The sequence below is a fragment of the Haliotis cracherodii genome, unplaced genomic scaffold, assembly GCF_022045235.1.
Source record: "Haliotis cracherodii isolate W230 unplaced genomic scaffold, xgHalCrac1.p SCAF_5, whole genome shotgun sequence".
Classification (NCBI taxonomy): Eukaryota; Metazoa; Mollusca; class Gastropoda; order Lepetellida; family Haliotidae; genus Haliotis; species Haliotis cracherodii.
In genome coordinates, this window is record NW_027266308.1 from 21,151,512 (window position 1) to 21,174,239 (window position 22,728).

At 41.4% G+C, this 22,728-nt stretch overlaps 1 protein-coding gene and 1 pseudogene across 2 annotated transcripts; both read left to right on the forward strand.

Moving 5' to 3' along the window:
- Positions 1–3,499: 3,499 nt before the first annotated feature.
- Positions 3,500–10,533, forward strand: LOC139443587 (UDP-glucuronosyltransferase 3A1-like; annotated as a pseudogene).
- A 4,283-nt stretch (positions 10,534–14,816) lies between these two features.
- Positions 14,817–22,586, forward strand: LOC139444033 (UDP-glucuronosyltransferase 3A1-like). Of its 2 annotated transcripts, none has more exons than XM_071224937.1 (2): positions 14,817–14,867; positions 20,390–22,586. In XM_071224937.1, the coding sequence occupies exons 1-2, from the start codon at positions 14,817–14,819 to the stop codon at positions 21,938–21,940; spliced, it is 1,602 nt and encodes a 533-aa protein (XP_071081038.1). In that variant the 3' UTR covers positions 21,941–22,586. The 2 variants fall into 2 exon arrangements, with proteins under 2 accessions (XP_071081038.1, XP_071081037.1); XM_071224936.1 differs by having other exon boundaries at positions 14,832–14,913.
- Positions 22,587–22,728: the final 142 nt, after the last annotated feature.

The following is a 22,728-nucleotide window of genomic DNA, read 5'->3' on the forward strand; positions in this document are numbered from 1 at the left end:
GGTGGGCAGAGTATGTTGCACTGTCAGTGTTGGGCTCAGTATGTTGCACTGTCAGTGGTGGGCAGAGTATGTTGCACTGTTAGTGGTGGGCTCAGTATGATGCATTGTCAGTGGTGGGCTCAGTATGTTGCACTGTTAGTGGTGGGCTCAGTATGTTGCACTGTCAGTTAGGGTTTGAGAATGTTGCACTTTCAAGCAAGAGCTCAGTATGTTGCACTGTCAGTGGTGAGCTCAGTATGTTGCACTGTTATTGGTGGGCTCAGTATGTTGCATTGTCAGTGGTGGGCTCAGTATGTTGCACTGCCAGCCAGGGGCTCAGTATGTTGCACTGTCAGTGGTGGGCTCAGTATGTTGCACTCTTACTGGTGGACTCAGTATGTTGTAGTGTCAGTGGTGGGCTCAGTATGATGCACTGTTAGTGGTTGGCAGAGTATGTTGCACTGTTAGTGGTGGGCTCAGTATGTTGCACTGCCAGCCAGGGGCTCAGTATGTTGCACTGTCAGTGGTGGGCTCAGTATGTTGCACTGCCAGTGGTGGGCTCAGTATGTTGCACTGTCAGTGGTGGGCTCAGTATGTTGCACTGTCAGTTAGGGTTTGAGAATGTTGCACTTTCAAGTAAGAGCTCAGTATGTTGCACTGTCAGTGGTGGGCTCAGTATGTTGCACTGTCAGTGGTGGGCTCAGTATGTTGCACTGTCAGTGGTGGGCTCAGTATGTTGCACTGTCAGTGGTGGGCTCAGTATGTTGCACTGTCAGTGGTGGGCTCAGTATGTTGCACTGTTAGTGGTGGGCAGAGTATGTTGCACTGTCATCCAGCTGTGTTGTAAGTAAGGGCTTCAGTATGTTGTGTGGTAAGTACGGGGATCAGTATGTTGCACTGTCAAAAGATTTTGCGTCACTCGTGAAAATGTTAGACTCTCCCCACTTCACTCGATGAGATAAAAGTGGTATTAGAGAAAACACATTAAATATCCTCTATTTATTACTATCACCTACTTAATAATTAGCTTGAGACAATCTGAAAGTGCCTAGATCGTCACAGACAAAAATCGCTGATAAATAAACGATGAACCTAAACGAATATGCAGGACCGTTAACAATGAAACCGGATTGCAGCTTTTACTAAAGATGGCAAAAGCAATACTCTGACAAGACTCTGACATCAGCAAGGCACATAGACAGCTGATTAAACCGGCTGCGACCAACAAACACCTGACACTAAACACCTAGCCGTTGAATCTTGCACTCTCCAATGAGTGAATAACGAGGCTTGGCTTGATGCGGAGAAATGGGCACAGAGGAGCGAACAGAATTGTATTGTCTGAAGTAGGACAAACCTGAATAGCAAACTAAGTACTAAACCAAAATTGGAGATGTAGGTAAATATAGGACTACCTAAAGATACTATTAAACATTGAAACCAGATACGTACAATTAGTAAGGTGACAAAAATGACTATAAATGAAATTTATAAAATTAAAATTTATAAATGCCTGAAAATTAAAGTTACTAAACACCTTCAATATGCGAATATGCTTTCACACACTTAGGAGATAACATACATCAAAACAACAGCATATATAAACAGCATAACATTAAAATGCATAAGAATGAAATTTACAGATAAGAAATTCTGTAGCGATCAATCACAATGTTTAGAGAACTGAAGCCGAGACAGAGATAAGTAAGGTAACACTAAGATCACTAGACTGTAATTAGCTCGGTTTTACGACATGGTGACAAGGATCTAGGATCGAAATCTTTGATGATACATACTGCTGACAATAAGCCACGTTCTTGAAAACACAGTTATCAGCCAGAACATTAAGAAGATGTCAAACCTCCTACGTGAGAAAGCATGGAGAACAAGCAGTAGCTGCTTTATGACAAGTTGCCCCCCCCCCCCCCCCCCCCCCAGTTTGCATTATTTGTTACATCAATGGTCATGTATGGGTTTCTAGTGCTGTGATTTTCGGTTATAACTGGAAGTGTTCTTGCAAGGGAAAGAGTGACAGGAAGATCAAAACTGAGTAATGTGTTGTATATTGATAGTGTTACGTCGAAGGTTAGAACTCATGAATGTTTGTTTACTTTGATAGTACCAGCACACTACTTCCAATGAGAATAAACTGTTTGATATACTCCAAAATGTCATGACTCAATTTATATAACTCGACCTATTTTGGTGGCATTAATAAAGGTAGCCGCTCCGAGTCAGGATCTTCAGTTCATATGAAGTATCACCTTCATGACATGTCAGTCGAGTCTATGATTTGAATAGGCCATTGATTTGAAAGTAGTATTTAGTACTTTCCCTCTGGGGCTCAGGCTGTCTGAGGCTCGACTTGTATTTTAACAACAACCATTAACTGCCGTACTCCATCTTTGATAGCCAGTTGCGGTATGTTTGATCATGTTCTACACACACATAGGATTTTAAGGATCCCATTTTCTGGAACGCGAAAAAATACAACACTTCAGTTTTTTTGGTAAGATCATTGGTTATGTATTTTTAAACTTGTACACACTGATTTTCAGACTCGCCAATAGAATCTAATCGTAATGTGACTATACAAACGCAAATATCAAGTAATTGATTGAAGTATTTAGAATTCAGATAAACATCTCAGATAAACTGTCGAATACTTACTTATAAATAGTTTTAAACAATATATCATTTTTGTCACAAAAACAAGTTCTGACTGATCTTTGACCATTTGCATTTCACTACAGAAGGTAACCAGAATATCTCAGGCCCAGAATGTATTTGGAGTATTCCAGGAAATTTGATCACTGTCTGGAATTATCCCTTTCATCAATTAACTCTTTGTCTTACAATGTTCGTTTGTTTGTTGTTTAACGCCTCACTATTCCAGCTATATGACGGCGGTCAGTAAATAATCGAGTTTGGACCAGACAATCCAGTGATTTACATCATGACCAGCGATCCATGCAATTGGCACACGATGACATGCATCAACCAAGTCAACGAGTCTTACAATGTAGTTTGTTGTACAGCACATATTAAATGAATGGAAAACCTGGATAAATTGCTGCTACATTCCTCTGTAATAACCCTTTTCATACCAACAATAAATATCGCATTTCAGATTAAAAGCAACATGCATATATACTCTTCAAAAAAAGAAACTATACATCAGGATTGCAACTGAGTTTATTTTTCGAGTTTATATTTCATAAATATTATAAATAGTGAAATGTATAGCTAAATTATTGCTGTATAATATGCACTGAACAAAAACAGGTGCAAAGTCGTCCGGGGTAGGTGGAAAGTCACTAACGATTATGACCTCCTCGAGCTGCTATCACCTCAGAGGAGCGACTGCCCATAGGCGCAATCAAAGTCCGAATACTTGCCCGGGGGATGTTCTGCCACTTCTGCTCTAGCGTCACAGATGTTCAATAGGGGACAAGTCTGGCGAGCGGGCAGGCCAGGGTGGCGTAGGCATGTTGTTCTGACGCAGATACTCTGTGCAAACATGTGCGACGTGGGGTCTGGCGTTGTCCTGCTGAAAGGTGCCGCCATTTACGTTGAGGGAGGGGACAATGTGGCGCTACAGGATCTCGTCTCGGTAGCATAGACCATTAAGAGCACCATCCACTCTCACCTCCGTGATGAATGCCTCCCAACACCATGACGCTTCAACCCGACAAAACGATCCACTTGCTGAACGCAATTTTCAGCGTAACGTTCGTTACGACGTCGGTACACACGGGCAGCACGTCTCAGCAGAAAACGGGACTCGTCTGTGAACAGAACACGTGTCCATCTTGCTTGAGGCCATGTGACTCTCCAACGACACCACTGCAGACGTTCACGGAGGTGATGCGGCGTCAGGATGTTACGCCACACAGGTCTCCTGGTTAGAATACCGGCTGCTCTCCTGGACGCAGTCCCGGTGTTTGTGAGACTGTTGACGTCGCCGTGATGAAACGGTCCCGCAGGTGTCGTACCCGGTTGTAGCGATCTTGCCCAGGCGTTGTAACGCGAGGTCGTCCTGACCTTGGCCTGTCACGAACGTTGCCGATTATCAAATAGTCCCTGACATCCCAACTGGTGAATCTTTTTCCAAGTTATATTCACACACAGTGTTAACTAGTTGATCAAAATCCTTTCAATGTGTTGAAATAGTCAAACTACTTCAACCGATAACCAAATTGTTGTATTATGAAGTAAATATGACCTCCATATGTGTTAACTCATTTCATTAACTATAATACACTCAAAACAAACTGATGACGTTGCACCATGGCACCTTGTGCATCTTGCCCTTGTTTCGCCAGTGCCAGCCGATATTCGCGGTTTTCACTGTACTGTATAACTGTTGCAGGATTTCACACTGTCACGCTGACTTTGCCGTCGTTATGTCAAAAAACTGTTGACTCAAGAAAAGAAGCCTCTAATTAAAAGGGAGAGGGCACTTCGGGTAAAACAAAGGTTCAATTAAAAACACTTGTATTTTTTATTCTCTGTAAGTTTTTATGCCAGAAATGTCTCAAAATGGCCAATAAATGTACCCAGACAAAAACTTTCCTTACTGCACTTAACACAATTAATTGCATGTATCATGATTTCTGAAAATCTCATGATGCGAATTTCACCATGACACTGTTTACTTGTGTCAAACAGTTTTATATTTGTTCTGAATTTAATTACTACATTAAATGTACACCTGACGATCAATTTGATAATAAAGATTTTGCCAAAAAGAGGAAATATTGGGTTTTAGCAGAAAGCTAAAAAAGAACAGAGTTTGAAACCACTGTTCGTCGTTAATGTATCTGATGCTCTGTTCTTTTTTTGTTGAAACTTCATAAAAATAATATTTTTTTTTAAACTCACAAACGTTACAGTATGTTTCCATCAAAACTATCTCAATACACTATGTGATCGACCCAACAGTTATATCATAGATATAATACTTTTTAGCAACATATGTTTTAGAAACAGACATATATAAATCAGATACGTTAAATTATCATCAGATACGTTACCTGCAAGATTCAGTGTTTGTGGTATACACACGCTCGTAATAATACAATATAGGATCCGTTCATAATCTTAAACCTAAGCTAATATTGCCATCAATATTGTCACGTCGAGTTTAAAATATTACTTACCGAACAATATGGAATATTTATAGGATTTGTTTAAAAAATTGTGCTCAAAGACATGTGCTGAGACTGAAAGTGGCCTGACTCTTTGGTCAAATGAGCAGGTTTTTCTCATAAAAATCTGAATAAAATATATACAGTTCACGTATCTGATGCTATAAATAAACAAAAGAACGACATATATTGCCCTTAATCCACTATACATCTCCTGGACATACACCACACCCTTATCTCGCTGTTCATTCTGTCAGAAAGTATTGAATCGGTAACTGGTTTAGGAGTTTCACAATCCGTATTGGTGTGTTTAACATATCTGCATGATGAAAAACGAATGTAACAAAGATAATAAAAAAAGAAGAGTTTTAATTGTAACATTCTTACTTGAAGACATGTCAAAGCTGTAGTTTGCTGTTTGATAAACAGTAAATACCCGTGTTTATGCATTATTTAACTGTGTAAAGAGTTCAATTCAAATATTATAACAACGATTTCAAAAGTGTTTAACGTATCTGATGACAGATTCTATTGGGACAGATTCATAAATGTTCTCAGTCAAAGACAACTGACAATACTGATGTAATATTGTTCAAATACAGTTTCTATGTCAATTCTATTAACAAATAACATAGAACATTATATGCGTATTGGGAAAATGTGAAATATAGTTTGAAAGTTTTGATGTATATAGGCGAGGGACAATGCAGTTATTGACTGTATTTCAAGTATTATTTGAAATCAAATAATGTATAAAATAATGTTTTCGTGAATATTCTGATTTAACCACATCTGGTATACATATCTAAATTTGTACTTGTTCATAAAGTTGTACAAAATTCAGCAAATCTCCACTTAGTGAAGAATGAATGTTAAATTCACTGAAGGTGGAAGTACATCAATGAATAGTAAATGGGGATTCAGTTTTCTCGCAAAATTAATTCATTTCTGTCGGTGAAGAACTTAAAAACGTAAAATTTATAACATAAATTTTGATCCAAGACTTGGCGACCAACGTTTTACGAAAACTAATATTCCTTTTGAAAAACTCACCAGTATTTCACTTTCTTTACATTTGGATTCCTTCATGAGATATGAAAACAATGTAAAATGTCAATAATCTCAATACTGCAGAAATAAGTATTGTTTAACCAAAGTATTCATATAAGTCACTGAAGTAGATATAACAAATAAATAAATAGATTGCCCAGAGCCTTGTCTGATAAACCAAAGAAACACAGTGAATCAGCAACCATTTAAAATGTACTGCACAGTCACTGGTGCGCGGCGTTAAAATAGTGTTAAAACCTAAAAGGCAAACAAAAAACCCGACATAGTAAAAATATATTTTATAAGAGACCCGTGTTAGTCTAGCTCGCACTCGCCCGTCTTCTACATAAGAATAAAGATCGGACACCTCTGGACACCTCTGCCGGTATGCTCACTTGAGACCCGCTAAGATGTTTCAAAGCGTAACTTGCTTTGGACGTCCATTGATGCACATAGGATAGACAACATGGTCGACGGACAAATTAATATGTATACATGTATTTTCATTTAACAACGCTGTTTAGAAATGATTTATAAAAAAATCTCAGTCGATGTTCCCGAGTGCTCAGACGGCAGTGACGTCAGTGGTGAAGACTTGTAAGCAGATGTATTTGTTCATTGGTAGTTAATAGAATCCAATCATTGCGGAAAATGCCAACCTGCATGTCGTCTGCTTTTGCAGTCAGCAGAATGGTGAAATGACTGCCACCTTAAATCATGGTGATTAAAGAATGAGATTATAATGTAGCTTTCTATTAAGATGTAATATATCTCTTATGATGGGTATTTCGCTATCACGCGTCTGCTATTGTAGACGACACGCAGTATATATTTTCCGCAATGACTGGATTCTGTTACCTACCAATGAACAAATACATCGCCTCACCACTGACGTCACTGCCGTCTAAGCACTCGGGAGCATCCATTGAATTTTTTATGAAACATTTCTATACAGCTTTGTTAAATGAAATAGCATTCATACATATGCATTTGTCAGTCTTCCACGTTGTCTATCCTATGTGCATCAATGGACGTCCAAAGAATAGTTTTAAAGCTGTTCTATGTATTGCAATTTACACTTTGAAAAACTCTTGGCGGGTCTCAAGGGAGCATACCGGCAGAGAAATGTCCCATCTTTACTCTTATGGAGAAGACTGGCGAGTGCGAGTTAGACTGGCACTGGTCTCATATAAACTATTTTTTATGATATTGTTTTTGTTGTTGTTCATTTAACACTATTTTAAGGCGCGCGCCTTTGTGTACAAACTCCCAGACACCGCATTGGTAATGGTAGTTTTAACAAAACAATCTGTACTTTTTCTTTAGGCAGAAAATGCTGATCAAATAGGAAAGTCTTCCTCATACTATAGGTGTTTTATGGATAACAACTGTCAAAGGTTATCACGCAATGCCAAACCCAACAGCATTGAACACTGCAAACTCAAAGATTTCTTTGAATTCGCTGTATTAATCGTAGGTAACAGGCAATCTTAAAATGCAGCTGCAGGTATTGGCCGTTGGATATCTCATGTCTGGTGAATCTGGCAGAAACTCAAGTCGTGAGTTTGTATCAAATCCACAAGTTTGTATGGAGTCAGATGCAGTGTCGAACATCAATATGTCGGAGAATTGCAGCCTTGATTCCCCTCTGAAACATGGCGAATCACACTCATAAAACAAGCATTGTTTATTATTTTTTACTTAAAACTACAGTTTTGCATATGTGCCTGCACTGTGCTACATGTACAAACACAAGACGAATTGCAGATAAGAAATTAATGACTCCCTTCATGGATATCAAATCATATATTACCTCTAAAACCTAAACAAATACAATATCAGTCTCATTTGTATGTTCCCCGTCAAAATCTTTTTGAAAAATACAAAGTTTCATTTCATTTGAATACCTTTCATGTCACTCAGGTCAATCATGCATTATACTGTGGTCAAGGAAAGATGTCAACTACCCTACCTCATCAACAATCAGCTTCATAATTGGCCGCTGCAACCAGTAGAGCAGATGAATTACGAATGGCTGCCGGGTATCAAAACGAGACTTTTCATCTCACGTGACTTTCTACCGCGGTGGAAATATTATCACCGCGGTGTAAATAGTTTTCATCGCTGTGGAAATATTATTACCGCGGCGGAAATACTTTTCTGAATTTTCATTTTAGTTTTTGACATTTTCATTTTAGTTTTTGACATTTTCGCTTCACTTTTCAGCGATTCAATATCTACTTTACACATGATTTATCACATATTTGTATGACAAATCGTGTTAATTTGCAAAAGGTTACGATAACAGAAAGTGAAATATCAAAATTTTGAAAAACAGACGCCATGTCCCTTATGGGCCACCGTATATAACAGCTATGAGAATATTGATGAAAAAGAGCGGACAGATTTACACATAGACGTTTTAGGCTAACCGCTGTGGTAACATCCTGTCAACAGAGAGATATGTTAGTGATGTAGGTGTGCTATTTGTATTCCTGTATGTGCATCTTTTCAGCAGATATGATTTTATTGTCAGAAACCTTGATGTTGTTCGTAGCATGCATACTCTACAAGTGTAGTTCTCATATCTGACAATGCTGAATAGATCTCACATGTTCCTTGAAACAACGGTTGTGTTTGTTGTATCTTTGCAGGACATGCTGGACAACATGATGGTGACTCTTACTTCCATATTGGCCATCGTGACCTGTGCTTCCGCAGGCAAAGTTGTGTTGATACCTGGTCCAGCTGTAAGTCATTGTCTTGAGACTCTTGCCGTTGGTAAGGAACTCTTAAAACGAGGTCATGATGTAACATTGTTTGCACACCTGTTTGACGCCAAAGCATGTATTAATAGGTGGGACCTTAGCAAGTTCAAGTCAAAGTTCAAGACCCTTTCACCTGTTCTAGATCCAGACGTGATACAGAAACACAATACCTTCTTTGAACAGAATGAAAAGGTGATGATGGACGGCACAGGTCTTCTAAAGATGCTTATATTCATGGTAAAGCCAGTGATAACTAATCTTTGTCATTCTGCCTTTTCCGACCAAAACGTTCTGAACGAGCTTCAGGAGGATAAGTATGATCTTGCTGTGGTAGAAGGACTACCGATGACAGGGTGTATCTTTTCCATTCCTGTTTATCTTGGAATCTCTTATGCAGCTATTGGTTCATTCATTGATCCGCAGGATGCTATGATGCCACTACAAACAATATTATTTCCAAGCCTTTTTTTGCCGTATTCTAATGACATGACATTTCTTGAACGCAATAACCTACTTTCTTAACCCTCTCATCAAATACGCCATAATTCCCTCCCTAGATCTCTCAAGCTACAGAGAAAAACTGAAAACAGTCGATACAAGGAATTTGATTAAAGATTCTGTTCTTTTTCTAGAAAACTCAGATTATTTCATAGACTACCCAAAAGCACTGTTCCCAGATTTCTTACAAATAGGAGGCCTCACAGCTTCTCCCTCGAACCCATTACCAGAGGATCTGAGGAAATATATTGATGTTGCCAGGGGTGGGGTCATCCTTGTGACTTTTGGTAGTGTTTTGAAGCATGTGCCTCAGCGTGTGGTTGAACGGATGAGCATTGAGCATGTGATTAAATATGGCGGTGATCATATGAGACCTCCTGAAGTGGACATTCTAAGCAGCTTCTATGCAGATGTGTGGCTGATCATTTTTGTCTTTGATTTCCTCTTAGTTAGTGGGGTCATATTCATATGTCGTAAATGTTGGCGCATAAGAAAAGGATCCAGTAAGCCCAAAGCAGAATGATAAACTATTGTCCTAAACAAAGTATACCAAGGGTTTGAGAGACTACGAACAAAACCAAAGCATGTGTAAAGTTGTGTTTTAACATAATGTGTAGACCTGTTCATATTATCCAAACATAACCTGTACGACTGACGGAGACAAAAAGACACATTGGGGTAAAAAATGCCCACTTGTTCAACATGACTTTAGAATCTATGAAAGCACGTTCCAAACCAACTTAATACCGAGTATGTCCACCTTATGCATCAATGCTCTCCTGAACACTCACCGATTACGTCAAACGTCAGATGACGTTGGTGATACTCCGCTGCCATTCCTCAATGAGACATTGTCCAAGTTGTTGACTGTTGGCTGGTGCCTCTGCTCGTCCTTTGATCTGTCTGTCAAGGTAATCCCATAAATGTTTAATGGGGTTCATATCAGGAGAACTTACCGGCCAGGGTAAAACGTGAATATTTGCGTTGTTCAGGAAGTTATGTGTGAGCTTGGCTATGTGCAGTCATGCATTGCCTTCCTGGAAGTTGATGGCTTCGATCCGTATACTAGGCGTAACTCGCTCAGATGAGTATTACTAGTGATAAGAACATGACTAAAGATACAACATAGCGATGTCAATCGTTCCCACTTTATAAGCAAACTCCTCACGGGTAAGACTCATATTTTCATCAAATTCACCTCATATCCAACACTATAGAGGTTGACTCTGGTATTGTATGAGGGGAGCTGCAAAGGGTATGCTGAATGGGCAATACGAACAGAACATTCATAATTGAAGACCTGACACGTTACAGTCACGAACTTGTCAAAATGATTGACGGGTATTTGCAACGGCGGCGACATAATTCGCATTGAAACTGTAAATGATATTGCCCAAATATAATTGATTTGACTGTATCAATTCAAAAATCCCTATACCCGGTATTCCTACTCTATACGGAGAACACACACATTGTACATTATGCTAAGTGACAGTCCTTGTAACGGACATGTTACAAGCATTTATTCTATACCTATCATAGGTGATACGAGTCATTTTGCATGTGCGATATAGCCAATACAGAGACGGTTACACCACAGAACCTGTAATAACCTGACCCGCATCACACATCTGGTACGGATTATAAGGCTTGTCAATGCATTTTCAATGGGATATCGATATCAGCCTGGGTGGCCCGAATATCAACTGCACATATCCATATTGCACCACAATGTATTGTTTTGTAGATTTGTATACTTCTATTGCTAAAACAATCATTTCATTGTCAACACAACCACAATCTACCTTGGATACTTTGACTTTGAAAACAATCCACACATATTTACCATGAATTAATTACTGTCCGTGCACACTACTATGAGACACTCAAAACGCTTTGGTTCATGATATATACAAAGTCTCCACCTGAAAATCAAAAGTACTCATCAAACAAAAATAAGAATAGTGATGTTATTTGGAATATACTCAAGTGACTTCCCTTCCTGTTTTCATCCTCCCATAACTGAGACATGACTGACATAGTAACTCATAACAGGGCAGTGATCGGCTTTTTCTATAACAGATGTGTTCCTTCACACCTAAAACGCTATATTTTTAATCAAAATTGGAATATCTCCAGTTTTATCTCGGGTAAACGTTGTACCACTGGCCATGTGTTATATTCCGTTCTTTGCTTAATCAACTGTTTGTTTGTAAATGTCACTTCACGTCGCTTCCTGCTTCCTCCTGATGTCCATCCAACTTCTGGCACAAAGGAGGCACTTGAGTCACTAGAAAGCTCACGTGATGTTTCGGGACGTAAATCCGGATTTGTTGAGTAACACTGTCCACCGCTTGCGTGATATCATCACCAGTAAACATTGGAGAAATATGAGCACGGAACCTACACGAATTGACATCAAACACGCCGGCCTTGATAGACCCTATCTTAATAAGTAATGCTTATAACTGTACCCTTACAGGTGTTATCAATCTTGCACAAATATATCTGATCACAAAACAAAGAAGGGTTCGCTGCACTGTGTATCTTTCAAAACACATAACATTTACATAATATGGTGATTTGCATAAACCTAACTACGTATCTCATGACGAACATTAACTGGAATAGACAGTTTGCTGCATAGGGCGATGTTAATGACGTGATTTGTTTCATTCGAGTATTAAATGTACCATGGCTGACCACGTTCCAAATGAAACAATAACTGTTCGACTATGTGACAACCCTGGGTTGATAAAGATCAGCGTCTATTATGAGACCGTCACAGATAAAAGGTCATAAGTACCGGTAATATTAGTCATATAACGAATTATAAAAATATATCCATAAAAAACTAGTTTAATTATATGAAAAAGGTTGCAAAAGAAAGTTGTTTTTCAGATATAAATGGATTACTAGATACATATCGATCAAGTAAAAAATATTAATTACTTGGAAATTATTGAGATACATTTAAACGATGGAGGAATGACAACATGTATCCCCCAGCTTTATACGGATACAAGCTCGGACAAACCTTTAGCGTTTAAAGACACCGACAAGGCTGAATTTCTTTATGAGTATTTTGTTTCTAAAAGTAATGTTGAACCTATATTCAACACTTGAACCCCCTCTCAACAGAGCTGTGCATCCCTCCTTACCAAACATGGGCAAGAAATTAGTAATCTGATCATATCATTACCATGTAATAAAGCTATAATTCAAGGGAAGGGATTTGTCTTACTTCTTGTACAACGGCATGACATGCGCTAATGCCCAGTCAAAGGGAATGAAAGGGGTTGCTATAAAGATTGAAAAACCTGCTGCCACCACCACTGTTACTATCATACAGTTACTTTCAGTTCCATCACTTTGTGCCTTCCTTCCACAATACACTTATGAGCAATAACAAATACAGTTATTTTTAAGACAACAACTCAACGATAACTTGCTCTTGTGTTAGGAGTGTCGAATGTAAACACTCAGATAAATTCGTATTCCGTCCGTATCAAGTCCAAGACGGGGGCAGAAAATAAGCAAGTAGAGAACCGGTTTTCTTGATCTCTTTGGGCGGACACACTATTGTCATATGGTCATGAGATGCCATTGGCTGATGGAGAGTCTTGGGCATAAGTGGGGTCACGGGTGGCCCAGTCGTCTAAGGCGCCGCGATTCGCTGTGCAGAGTTGTGTCCTTTGGTCACGTCAGAACCTATGATGGTGGGTTCGAATCCCGGTTCGCCCCGATTATGTTTCTAGGTTTGTCAGCACCATACCCGTGCTCATGGGATTCACCGAAGTGGTAAACGTCTGAGAACTACATCACTTCGGGCTTTCATCCCAGATTAAGATGACACGCCGTGACATAACTGGAATACTGTTAAAAGCGGCGTTAAACCCAATTCACTTACTCACTTGGGCATAAGTGACACAGATGGACACTGGAAAACATAAAAGAACAGAAAATTAAACCGTCAGGGTATCAGTAACAAAAAATATATTTCTAAAACAATTTGTGTCAAAGCAAAGTCAACTGTCATTTTGTGTGCATATGAAATAATAAATGAGCATATGATAACCAATATACTAATCAGTTCATATCCACAGACTTCAGATCTGAAACATTACCTCGTTGTAGTTACAACTAAAAGTTGGAAAAGGACATATTTTGCAGGGGCTAGCAATACGAATATCAAGTTGAGTTTTGATACTGGTGATTTTTTGCTTGGGATAAAGTTATCGCCCTTGTCCCTGTCCCTTCACAGCGCCAGTCAGAGAATGCAGTCTATTTGATCGCTGTTGGTACAAAGGTATGTGAGTTGACGATCTTTCAATGTGTAACAGTGGGATTATAACCTACAGTTGATTTATCTAATTGTGAGGCAGGTGTTAATCTAATAAATTCTCGATAGCACTGCACAGGGAACTTGGGCGCACAGTTAGGGTGTGTTTGTAGATAGAACATCTACATGACCCCCTCACCTCTTGATTCGCCAGTGAGCACGTTGTAGGTATATATGTCAGTATCAATAGCTTTGAACACCTGCTGCATATGTATTGGCAATTGTGCGGAGTCATGCTGTTATGAGCCGCCACAGACGGTCAGACATACCCGTCGTGTTACAAATAAAAATAGAATACTAAACGAGCTCCAGTGTAATACCAATTTTATGAAACGAGTTTCATAACATTGGTTTTACACGGGAGCGAGTTTAGTATTTTATTCACTACTTGCCATTTATAACGTTTATTTAATTATACTGTTGAGTATGAATAGGCTGACACCTACACGATCCACGGCATAGTCCAATTGAGTTTAACAGAATAACACTTCAAACACGTCAAAAGTTGAAACGTATGAATTTAATACCATACAACGGTCCACCTTTAGAATTCACAAAATTATCGTAGGGCTAAGACTATCGCAACTCATACTTTAACTTAGACTAACCACTGTCGTTACGCTTCAAAACGATCGCCCTGTGGAACAGACCCTTGCACCTCAAAGTTTACAGTAACGTCACAATACCCGATGACGTAATTTGTGGAATTTTGTTGCAAGATCCATTGGCGAAACAATGCCATGTGACGCCAGCCTAGCAACAAGGTTGCTGGGGTCATCGAGTGTGCATAAGCTCCTCTCAGTGATCTATCAACTCTACACGCGATGTCGTTGAATAAGCCATTGGATGTTGAGAGCTTTCAATATTTGTTCGTGAAATGTGTTCCGAGAGTACATAAACACAGCTGTATGTTTATCAAACGGGTGACCTCTTCACGGGCAAGTAATAAATCCAGGTTACTATATGTACAAACCGCGTTTAGTTCGACCCCCTATTCACCCTGAATAATCGAGGTCAGTATCTGTGTACATGACAGGCCGCCGGCGGTGGATGGCTTATGTGAGAGGACAGAGATTTGAAGTGCGTAACCATTGCTAATCAATTATTGTTTCGTGAGTTTAGTAAGGTAAGGCTGAAAATTCAATTATGTTTAAACATTTTAAAAGAACATTATTCTATATTTTTAAATACTCAGATCTCGCAACGTTGTGACAGTATTAGAAGTACCACAGCATCCAATAATTTAAGTCTCAGTATATTGCACTGTCAGTTTGGGGGTCAGTGTGTTGCACTGCTATAAGTCAGAGGCTCAGTATGCTGCTCTGTCAGTTAGGGGCTCTATATGTTGTACAGTCATTTAAGTACTCAGTATGTTGTACTGTCAGTCAGGGGCTCACTATGTTGCGTTATCAATCAGGGGCTCAGTCTGTTGTACTGTCAGACAGGTACTCGGTATGTTACACTGTCAGTCAGGGACTCAGTATGTTGCATTGTTAGGGGCTCAGTATGTTGCATTGTTAGTTAGGGGTTCAGTATGTTGCATTGTCAATAAAGGTCTCAGTATGCTGCACTGTCAGTCAGGGGTCAGTATGTTACACTGTAAGTAGGGGATCAGTATGCTGCGCTGTCAGTCAGGGGCTCAGTATGTTGCGTTGTCAGTTAGGGGCTCAGTATGTTGCGTTGTCAGTTAGGGGCTCATTATTTTGCACTGTCAGTCAGTGGCTCAGTATGTTGCGTTATCAATCAGGGGCTCAGTATGTTGTACTGTCAGTCAGGTACTCAGTATGATGCACTGTCAGTTAGGGGTCAGTATGTTGCACTGTAAGTAGGGCCTTAGTATGTTGCACTCTCAATCAAGGGCTCCGTATGCTGCACTGTCAGTCAGGGGTCAGTATGTTGCACTGTAAGCTGGGGCTCAGTATGCTGCGCTGTCAGTCAGGGGCTCAGTAAGTTGCGTTGTCAGTTAGGGGCTCAGTATGTTGCGTTGTCAGTCAGGGGTCAGTATCCTGCGCTGTCAGTCAGGGGTCATTATGCTCTGCTGTCATTTAGGGGCTCAGTATGTTGCGTTGTAAGTCAGGGACTCAATATGTTGCACTGTCATTTAGGGGCCCATTATGCTGCACTGTTAGTCAGGGGCTCAGTACGTTGCGTTGTAAGTCAGGGGCTCAGTATGTTGCACTGTCAGTTAAGGGCTCAGTATGGTGTGCTGTCAGTTAGGGGCTCAGTATGTTGCACTGTCAGTCAAGCACTCAGTGTGTTGCGTTGTCCTTCAAGTAGTCAGTATGTTGCACTGTCAGTTAAGGGCACAGGATGTTGCGTTGTCAGGCGCTCAGTATGTTGCACTGTCAGCTAGGGGCTTAATATGTTGCACTGTCAGTTAGGGGTCAGTATGCTGCGCTGTCAGTCAGGGGTCAGTATGCTGCGCTGTCAGTCAGGGGTCAGTATGCTCTGCTGTCATTTAGGGGCCCATTATGTTGCACTGTTAGTCAGGGGCTCAGTACGTTGCGTTGTAAGTCAGGGGGTCAATATGTTGCCCTGTCAGTTAAGGGCTCAATGTGTTGCGTTGTCCGTCAAGTAGTCAGTATGTTGCACTGTCAGTTAAGGGCACAGGATGTTGCGTTGTCAGGCGCTCAGTATGTTGCACTGTCAGCTAGGGGCTTAATATGTTGCACTGTCAGTTAGGGGTCAGTATGTTCCGCTGTCAATCAAGGGCTCAGTATGTTGCACTGTCAATCAAGGGTTCAGTATATTGCACTGTCAATCAAGGGCTAAGTATGTTGCACTGTCAGTCTGGGGTCAGTATGTTGCTTTGTATGAAAGGGGCTAAGTACTTTCCTTTGTCAGTTTGGGGCTCAGTATGTTGTGCTGTCAGTTGGGAGCTCAATATGTTGCACTTTCAGTCAAGTAATCAGTGTGTTGCGTTGTCAGTCAAGTATTCAGTATGCTGCGCTGTCAGTTAGGAGCTCCATATACTGCGTTTTCTGTCAGGGGCTCAGTGTGTTGCGCTGTCAGTTGGGAGCTCGATATGTTGCACTTTCAGTCAAGTACTCAGTGTGTTGCGTTGTCAGTCAAGTATTCAGTATGTTGTGCTGTCAGTTAGGAGCTCCATATACTGCGCTTTCAGTCAGGGGCTCAGTATGTTGCACTGTCAGTTAGGGTGTCAGTATGTTGCACTGTCAGTTAAGGGCAACGCAACATACTGAGCCCTTACTGATAATGCAGCATACTGAGTACCTGACTTACAATGCAACATACTGAGTACCTAACTGACAGTGCAACAAACTGAGTCCCTAACTGACAGTGCAACATACTGAGACCCTGACTTACAGCACAGCGTATTGACCCCTGACGGACAGCGCAGCATACTTACCCCTGACTGACAGTGCAACATACTGACCCCTAACTGACAGTGCAACATACTGACCCCTTAACTGACAGAGCAACATACTGAGCCCCTGACAACGCAACATACTCAGCCCCTGATTTACAGTGCAACATACTGACCCCTGATTGACAACGCAACATACTGAGCACTGACTGACAGTGCAACATACTGAGCCCCTTACTGACAAAGCAACATACTAAGTCCCAAACTGACAGTGCAACATACTGAGCCCTGACTTATAATGCATCATTTTGAGTACCCGACTGACAGTGCAACATGCAACATATTGAGCCCCGAACTTACATACTGAGTACATGACAGACAGTGCAGCATACTGAGCAACAAACTGACATTCCAGCATACTGAGCCCTGGCTGACAGTGCAACATACTGAGCCCCTACTTACCGTGCAACATACTGAGCAACAAACTGACATTCCAGCATACTGAGCCCTGACTGACAGTGCAACATACTGAGCCCCTACTTACCGTGCAATATACTGAGCAACAAACTGACAGTCCAACATACTGAGCAACAAACTGACAGTCCAACATACTGAGCAACAAACTGACAGTCCAACATACTGAGCAACAAACTGACAGTGCAGCACACTGAGCCCTGGCTGAGTGTGCAACATACTGAGAACTTGATTGACAGTGCAACATACTAAGCCCCTAACTGACAGTTCAACATATTGAGCTCTTAACTGACAGTGCGACATATTGAGTATGTTCACTGTCAGTCAGGGGTCAGTATGCTGCGCTGTCAGTAAGGGGTCAGTATGCTGTGCTGTCAGTCAGGGGCTCAGTATGTTGCACTGTCAGTCAGGGGTCAGTATGCTGCGCTGTCAGTAAGGGGTCAGTATGCTGTGCTGTCAGTTAGGGGCTCAGTCAGGGGTTAGTATGTTGCACTGTAAATCAAGTGCGTTGTCAGGGGCTCAGTATTTTGCACTGTGCGTTAGGGAGTCAGTATGTTTCACTGTCCGTCAGGGGTCAGTATGCTGCGCTGTCAGTAAGGGGTCAGTATGCGGTGCTTTCAGTCATGGGCTCAGTATGTTGCACTGTCCGTCAGGGGCTTTGTATGTTGCACTGTCCGGCAGGTACTCAGTATGTTGCACTGTCAGTCAGGGGCTCAGTATGCTGCGCTGTCAGTAAGGGGTCAGTATGCGGTGCTTTCAGTCATGGGCTCAGTATGTTGCACTGTCCGTCAGGGGCTTTGTATGTTGCACTGTCAGGCAGGTACTCAGTATGTTGCACTGTCAGTCAGGGGCTCAGTATGCTGCGCTGTCAGTAAGGGGTCAGTATGCGGTGCTTTCAGTCATGGGCTCAGTATGTTGCACTGTCAGTCATGGGCTTTGTATGTTGCACTGTCAGGCAGGGGCTCAGTATGTTGCACTGTCAGTTAGGGGCTCAGAATGTTGCACTGTCAGTCAGGGGTCAGTATGCTGCGCTGTCAGTAAGGGGTCAGTATGCTGTGCTGTCAGTCAGGGGCTCAGCATGTTGCACTGTCAGTCAGGGGCTCAGTATGTTGTACTGTCATTCAGGGGCTCAGTAGGTTGCAGTGTTAGTCAGGACTCAGTATGTTGCATTGTCAGTTAGGGGCTCAGTATGTTGCACTGTCAATTGCAGGCTCAGTATGTTGCGTTGTCAGGGGTTCAGTATGTTGCACTGTAAGTCAGAGGCTCAGTATGTTGCACTGTCAGGTAAGGGCTCAGTATGCTGCGCTTTCAGTTAGGGGCTCAATATGTAGCACTGCCAGTCAGGGACACAGTATGTTGCACTGTCAGCCAGGGGCTTAGTATGCTGCGCTGTCAATCAGGGGTCAGTATGCTGCGCTGTCAGTCAGGGGGCTCAGTATGTTGCCCTGTCAGGTAGGCGCTCAGTATGTTGCGTTGTCAGTTAGGGTCTCAGTATGCTGCGCTGTAATTCAGGGGCTGAGTATTTTGCACTGTCAGTCAGGTTCTCGGTATGTTGCACTGTCTGTCAGGTTCTCAGTATGTTGCACTGCCAGTCAGCGACTTAGTATGCTGCGCTGTTAGTCTCGGAATCAGTTTGTTAGGTACCAGTCCAGGGCTTTGTATGTGTACTGTCTGTCACGGTCTCAGTATCTTGCGCTGATAAGAGACTAAATATTTAGTGAGGGAAAGGTACAAGCATTTCATTTGAAATACCCGCAATTCTAACTCCTGCAACTAACCACTGTCTGGAAATTACGACCATTGGACAATTCCTCACCTTATGTCTAGAGACACTGGTGTCTCGGTTAATTACCATGGCCTCACCACAGAGACATGTGCGGGTCCGCTGCCTATCATTAAAGTCTGAGTGTGGCTGTTTGGCCACTGAAGCTTAACGTTGTGAATAAGGTGCTCATACATGTAACGTAACACGATACGTGGCAGTCTGATAGTGTTTCGGCTGAGGGTTAAAGATAGAATGCAATCTGTTTGTCAGTTTGAATTCTGACCCTCGGACAGCAGCTTGGCAAGTTGCTTCCTTGATCCTTCAAGATGCTGTCTGGCCATTGCTGTCCTATTATCATTAGGTTGCTATATTTGTTATGTCAGGAATAAAGTGCTGTTTATCCACTCATGGACTCCTGTGTTTGAAGAGACAAAACAAAATAGCCCTGGATATTGGTAATGATTTGTTTGTTTGTTGATTAAGGCTGCACTAAGCAGTCTTTCAGCGTTATGACAGCTGCCTGTAAATAGTCCAGTCTGGACCAGCCAATCAAGTGATACGGTGACCCTGAAGCAAGTCACCAAGCCTGATCCATTTAATCACTTCAGAAAGTTTCACGAATAATGGGATGGGGTACAAATTGGGACACTGGGGCATAATCTAGGTAGCCACTAATCGTTTACATGTGACTTATCCATATCAGGATCTTCTGTTTATGCGCTCGAATCTTTGTACCATGGCCGTTTGTTAAGCTGCGTGTTTTACGGCCCATTATATCCATATTGAGTCACATTTCGGCCTTTAACAAAAAAATTTGACATAGACCAATGTCAAAAAGAAATACCACCCAAAATGCCTTGATTATCAATGGAAAACTGTCATTTATCATTTCCACGCGGTGACGTTTCTTTTGCGCTTCAGCAGATACGATTTTGTTGAGGTTGTTCGTAGCATCCTCTTCAAAATGTAATTCTCAGAATATCGGAAACGATCTCAAATGTTAGTTTCCCTGTTGTATTTGTTGTATCTTTGCAGGACATGCTGGACAACATGAGCGTGACTCTTACTTCCATATTGGCCATCGTGACCTGTGCTTCCGCAGCCAAAGTTTTGTTGATACCTGGTCCAGCTGTAAGTCATTGTCTTGAGACTCTTGCCGTTGGTAAGGAACTCTTAAAACGAGGTCATGATGTAACATTGTTTGCACACCTATTTGACGCCAAAGCATGTATTAATAGGTGGGACCTTAGCAAGTTCAAGTCAAAGTTCAAGACCCTTTCACCTGCTCTAGATCCAGACGTGATACAGAAACACAATACCTTCTTCGAACAGAATGAAAAGGTGATGATGGACGGCACAGGTCTTCTAAAGATGCTTATATTCATGGTAAAGCCAGTGATAACTAATCTTTGTCACACTGCCTTTTCCGACCAAAACGTTCTGAACGAGCTTCAGGAGGAAAAGTATGATCTTGCTGTGGTAGAAGGACTACCGATGACAGGGTGTATCTTTTCCATTCCTGTTTATCTTGGAATCCCTTATGCAGCTATTGGTTCATTCATTGATCCGCAGGATGCTATGATGCCACTACAAACAATATTATTTCCGAGCCTGTTTTTGCCGTATTCTAATGACATGACATTTCTTGAACGCTTTATCAACACAATAACCTACTTTCTTAACCCTCTCATCAAATACGCCATAATTCCCTCCCTAGATCTCTCAAGCTACAGCGAAAAACTGAAAACAGTCGATACAAGGAATTTGATTAAAGATTCTGTTCTTTTTCTAGAAAACTCAGATTATTTCATAGACTACCCAAAAGCACTGTTCCCAAATTTCTTACAAGTAGGTGGCCTCACAGCTTCTCCCTCGAACCCATTACCAGAGGATCTGAGGAAATATATTGAAGGTGCCAGGGATGGGGTCATCCTTGTGACTTTTGGTAGTGTTTTGAAGCATGTGCCTCAGCATGTGGTTGAACGGATGATGAATGCTATGGCCCGATTGGAACAGCGTATTTTATTCAAGCACAATAACGAGGAGCTTAAGGGAAATATCAAAACCATGAAGTGGATACCACAGAATGATGTGCTTGGCCATCCTAACGTGAAACTCTTTGTCTCCCATTGCGGAAAAAACAGTTTATGGGAGGGAATATACCATGCCGTTCCTATTATTTGTACTCCTTTCGGAACCGATGCTGTTTCAACAGGAATTAAGGTAATGAAGTATGGAGTTGGGTCATCGGTTAATATTCTCCAGGGAACTACTGAGGAAATATTTCAAACGGTTCAGGCTGTTCTTGGCAACAAGACTATAGAACAGAATATGAAGACCATGTCTGCTATAATGCGTGATAGGTCGGAAACTCCCTCACAACGTGCAGCATCTGCTGTTGAGCATGTGATTAAATATGGCGGTGATCATATGAGACCTCCTGAACTGGACTTTCTAAGCAGCATCTATGCAGATGTGTGGCTGATAATTTTTGTCTTTGATTTCCTCTTAGTTAGTGGGGTCATATTCTTATGTCGTAAATGTTGGAGCATAAGAAAGGGACTCAATAAGCCTAAAGCAGATTAAATACTATAATTGTGTCACAGAGTGACTTAAAAGCACTCTGGACAACGCAATGTTAAAAAATAGTAGCTTACTGTTAGTTAGTCTGGTATGCCGACAGCACCTGTATGTACAGCCGCGAGTAGGATATGCCTACTTGCTGGACTTCACTAGTAATTGTTGAGTTGGAATCTCCGCTCGACATAGTTCTATAAGTAACTGTATTTGTTTGTTTTATTGCCGACTAAAGAGTCAGTGAGTGAGTATGGTTTTACGCCGCTTTTAGCAATATTCCAGCAATATCACGGCAGGGGACACCAGAAATGGGCTTCACACATTGTGCCCATGTGGGGAATCGAACCCAGGTCTTGGGTGACGAGCGAACGCTTTAACCACTAGGCCACCCCACTGCCCGCCGACTTAAGAAGTTTGGACTCAAAGTTTTCTTCGTCTTCAATCTGAGCTTATTTCCCCGTCAACATACGCGTTGACAACTGGTGTTAGAATCTGGCTGGAGTAACTTTTGAGCTTACTCCCGATCCAGTAACCTCTCCACTTGCCTATCTGGGATATCTCCCGAATGTTCAACTTCAGAAAACCCTCATTTATCTGGTCAGAAGGCTATAACACCTTCTTCAGCATCGTCGATAGATCTGTATGTGTAATTCTATTGTCAAGATGAGATTTCATCAGGACCAAGAGTTCAAACTATTGGAACTGATATTCGAGAAAACAAACTTGCAGCGAGACAGCGATGTTCAGCAGATTTCAAGCCTATCATTGACTTTCTAGAGAATGGTGAGATTCCCTCT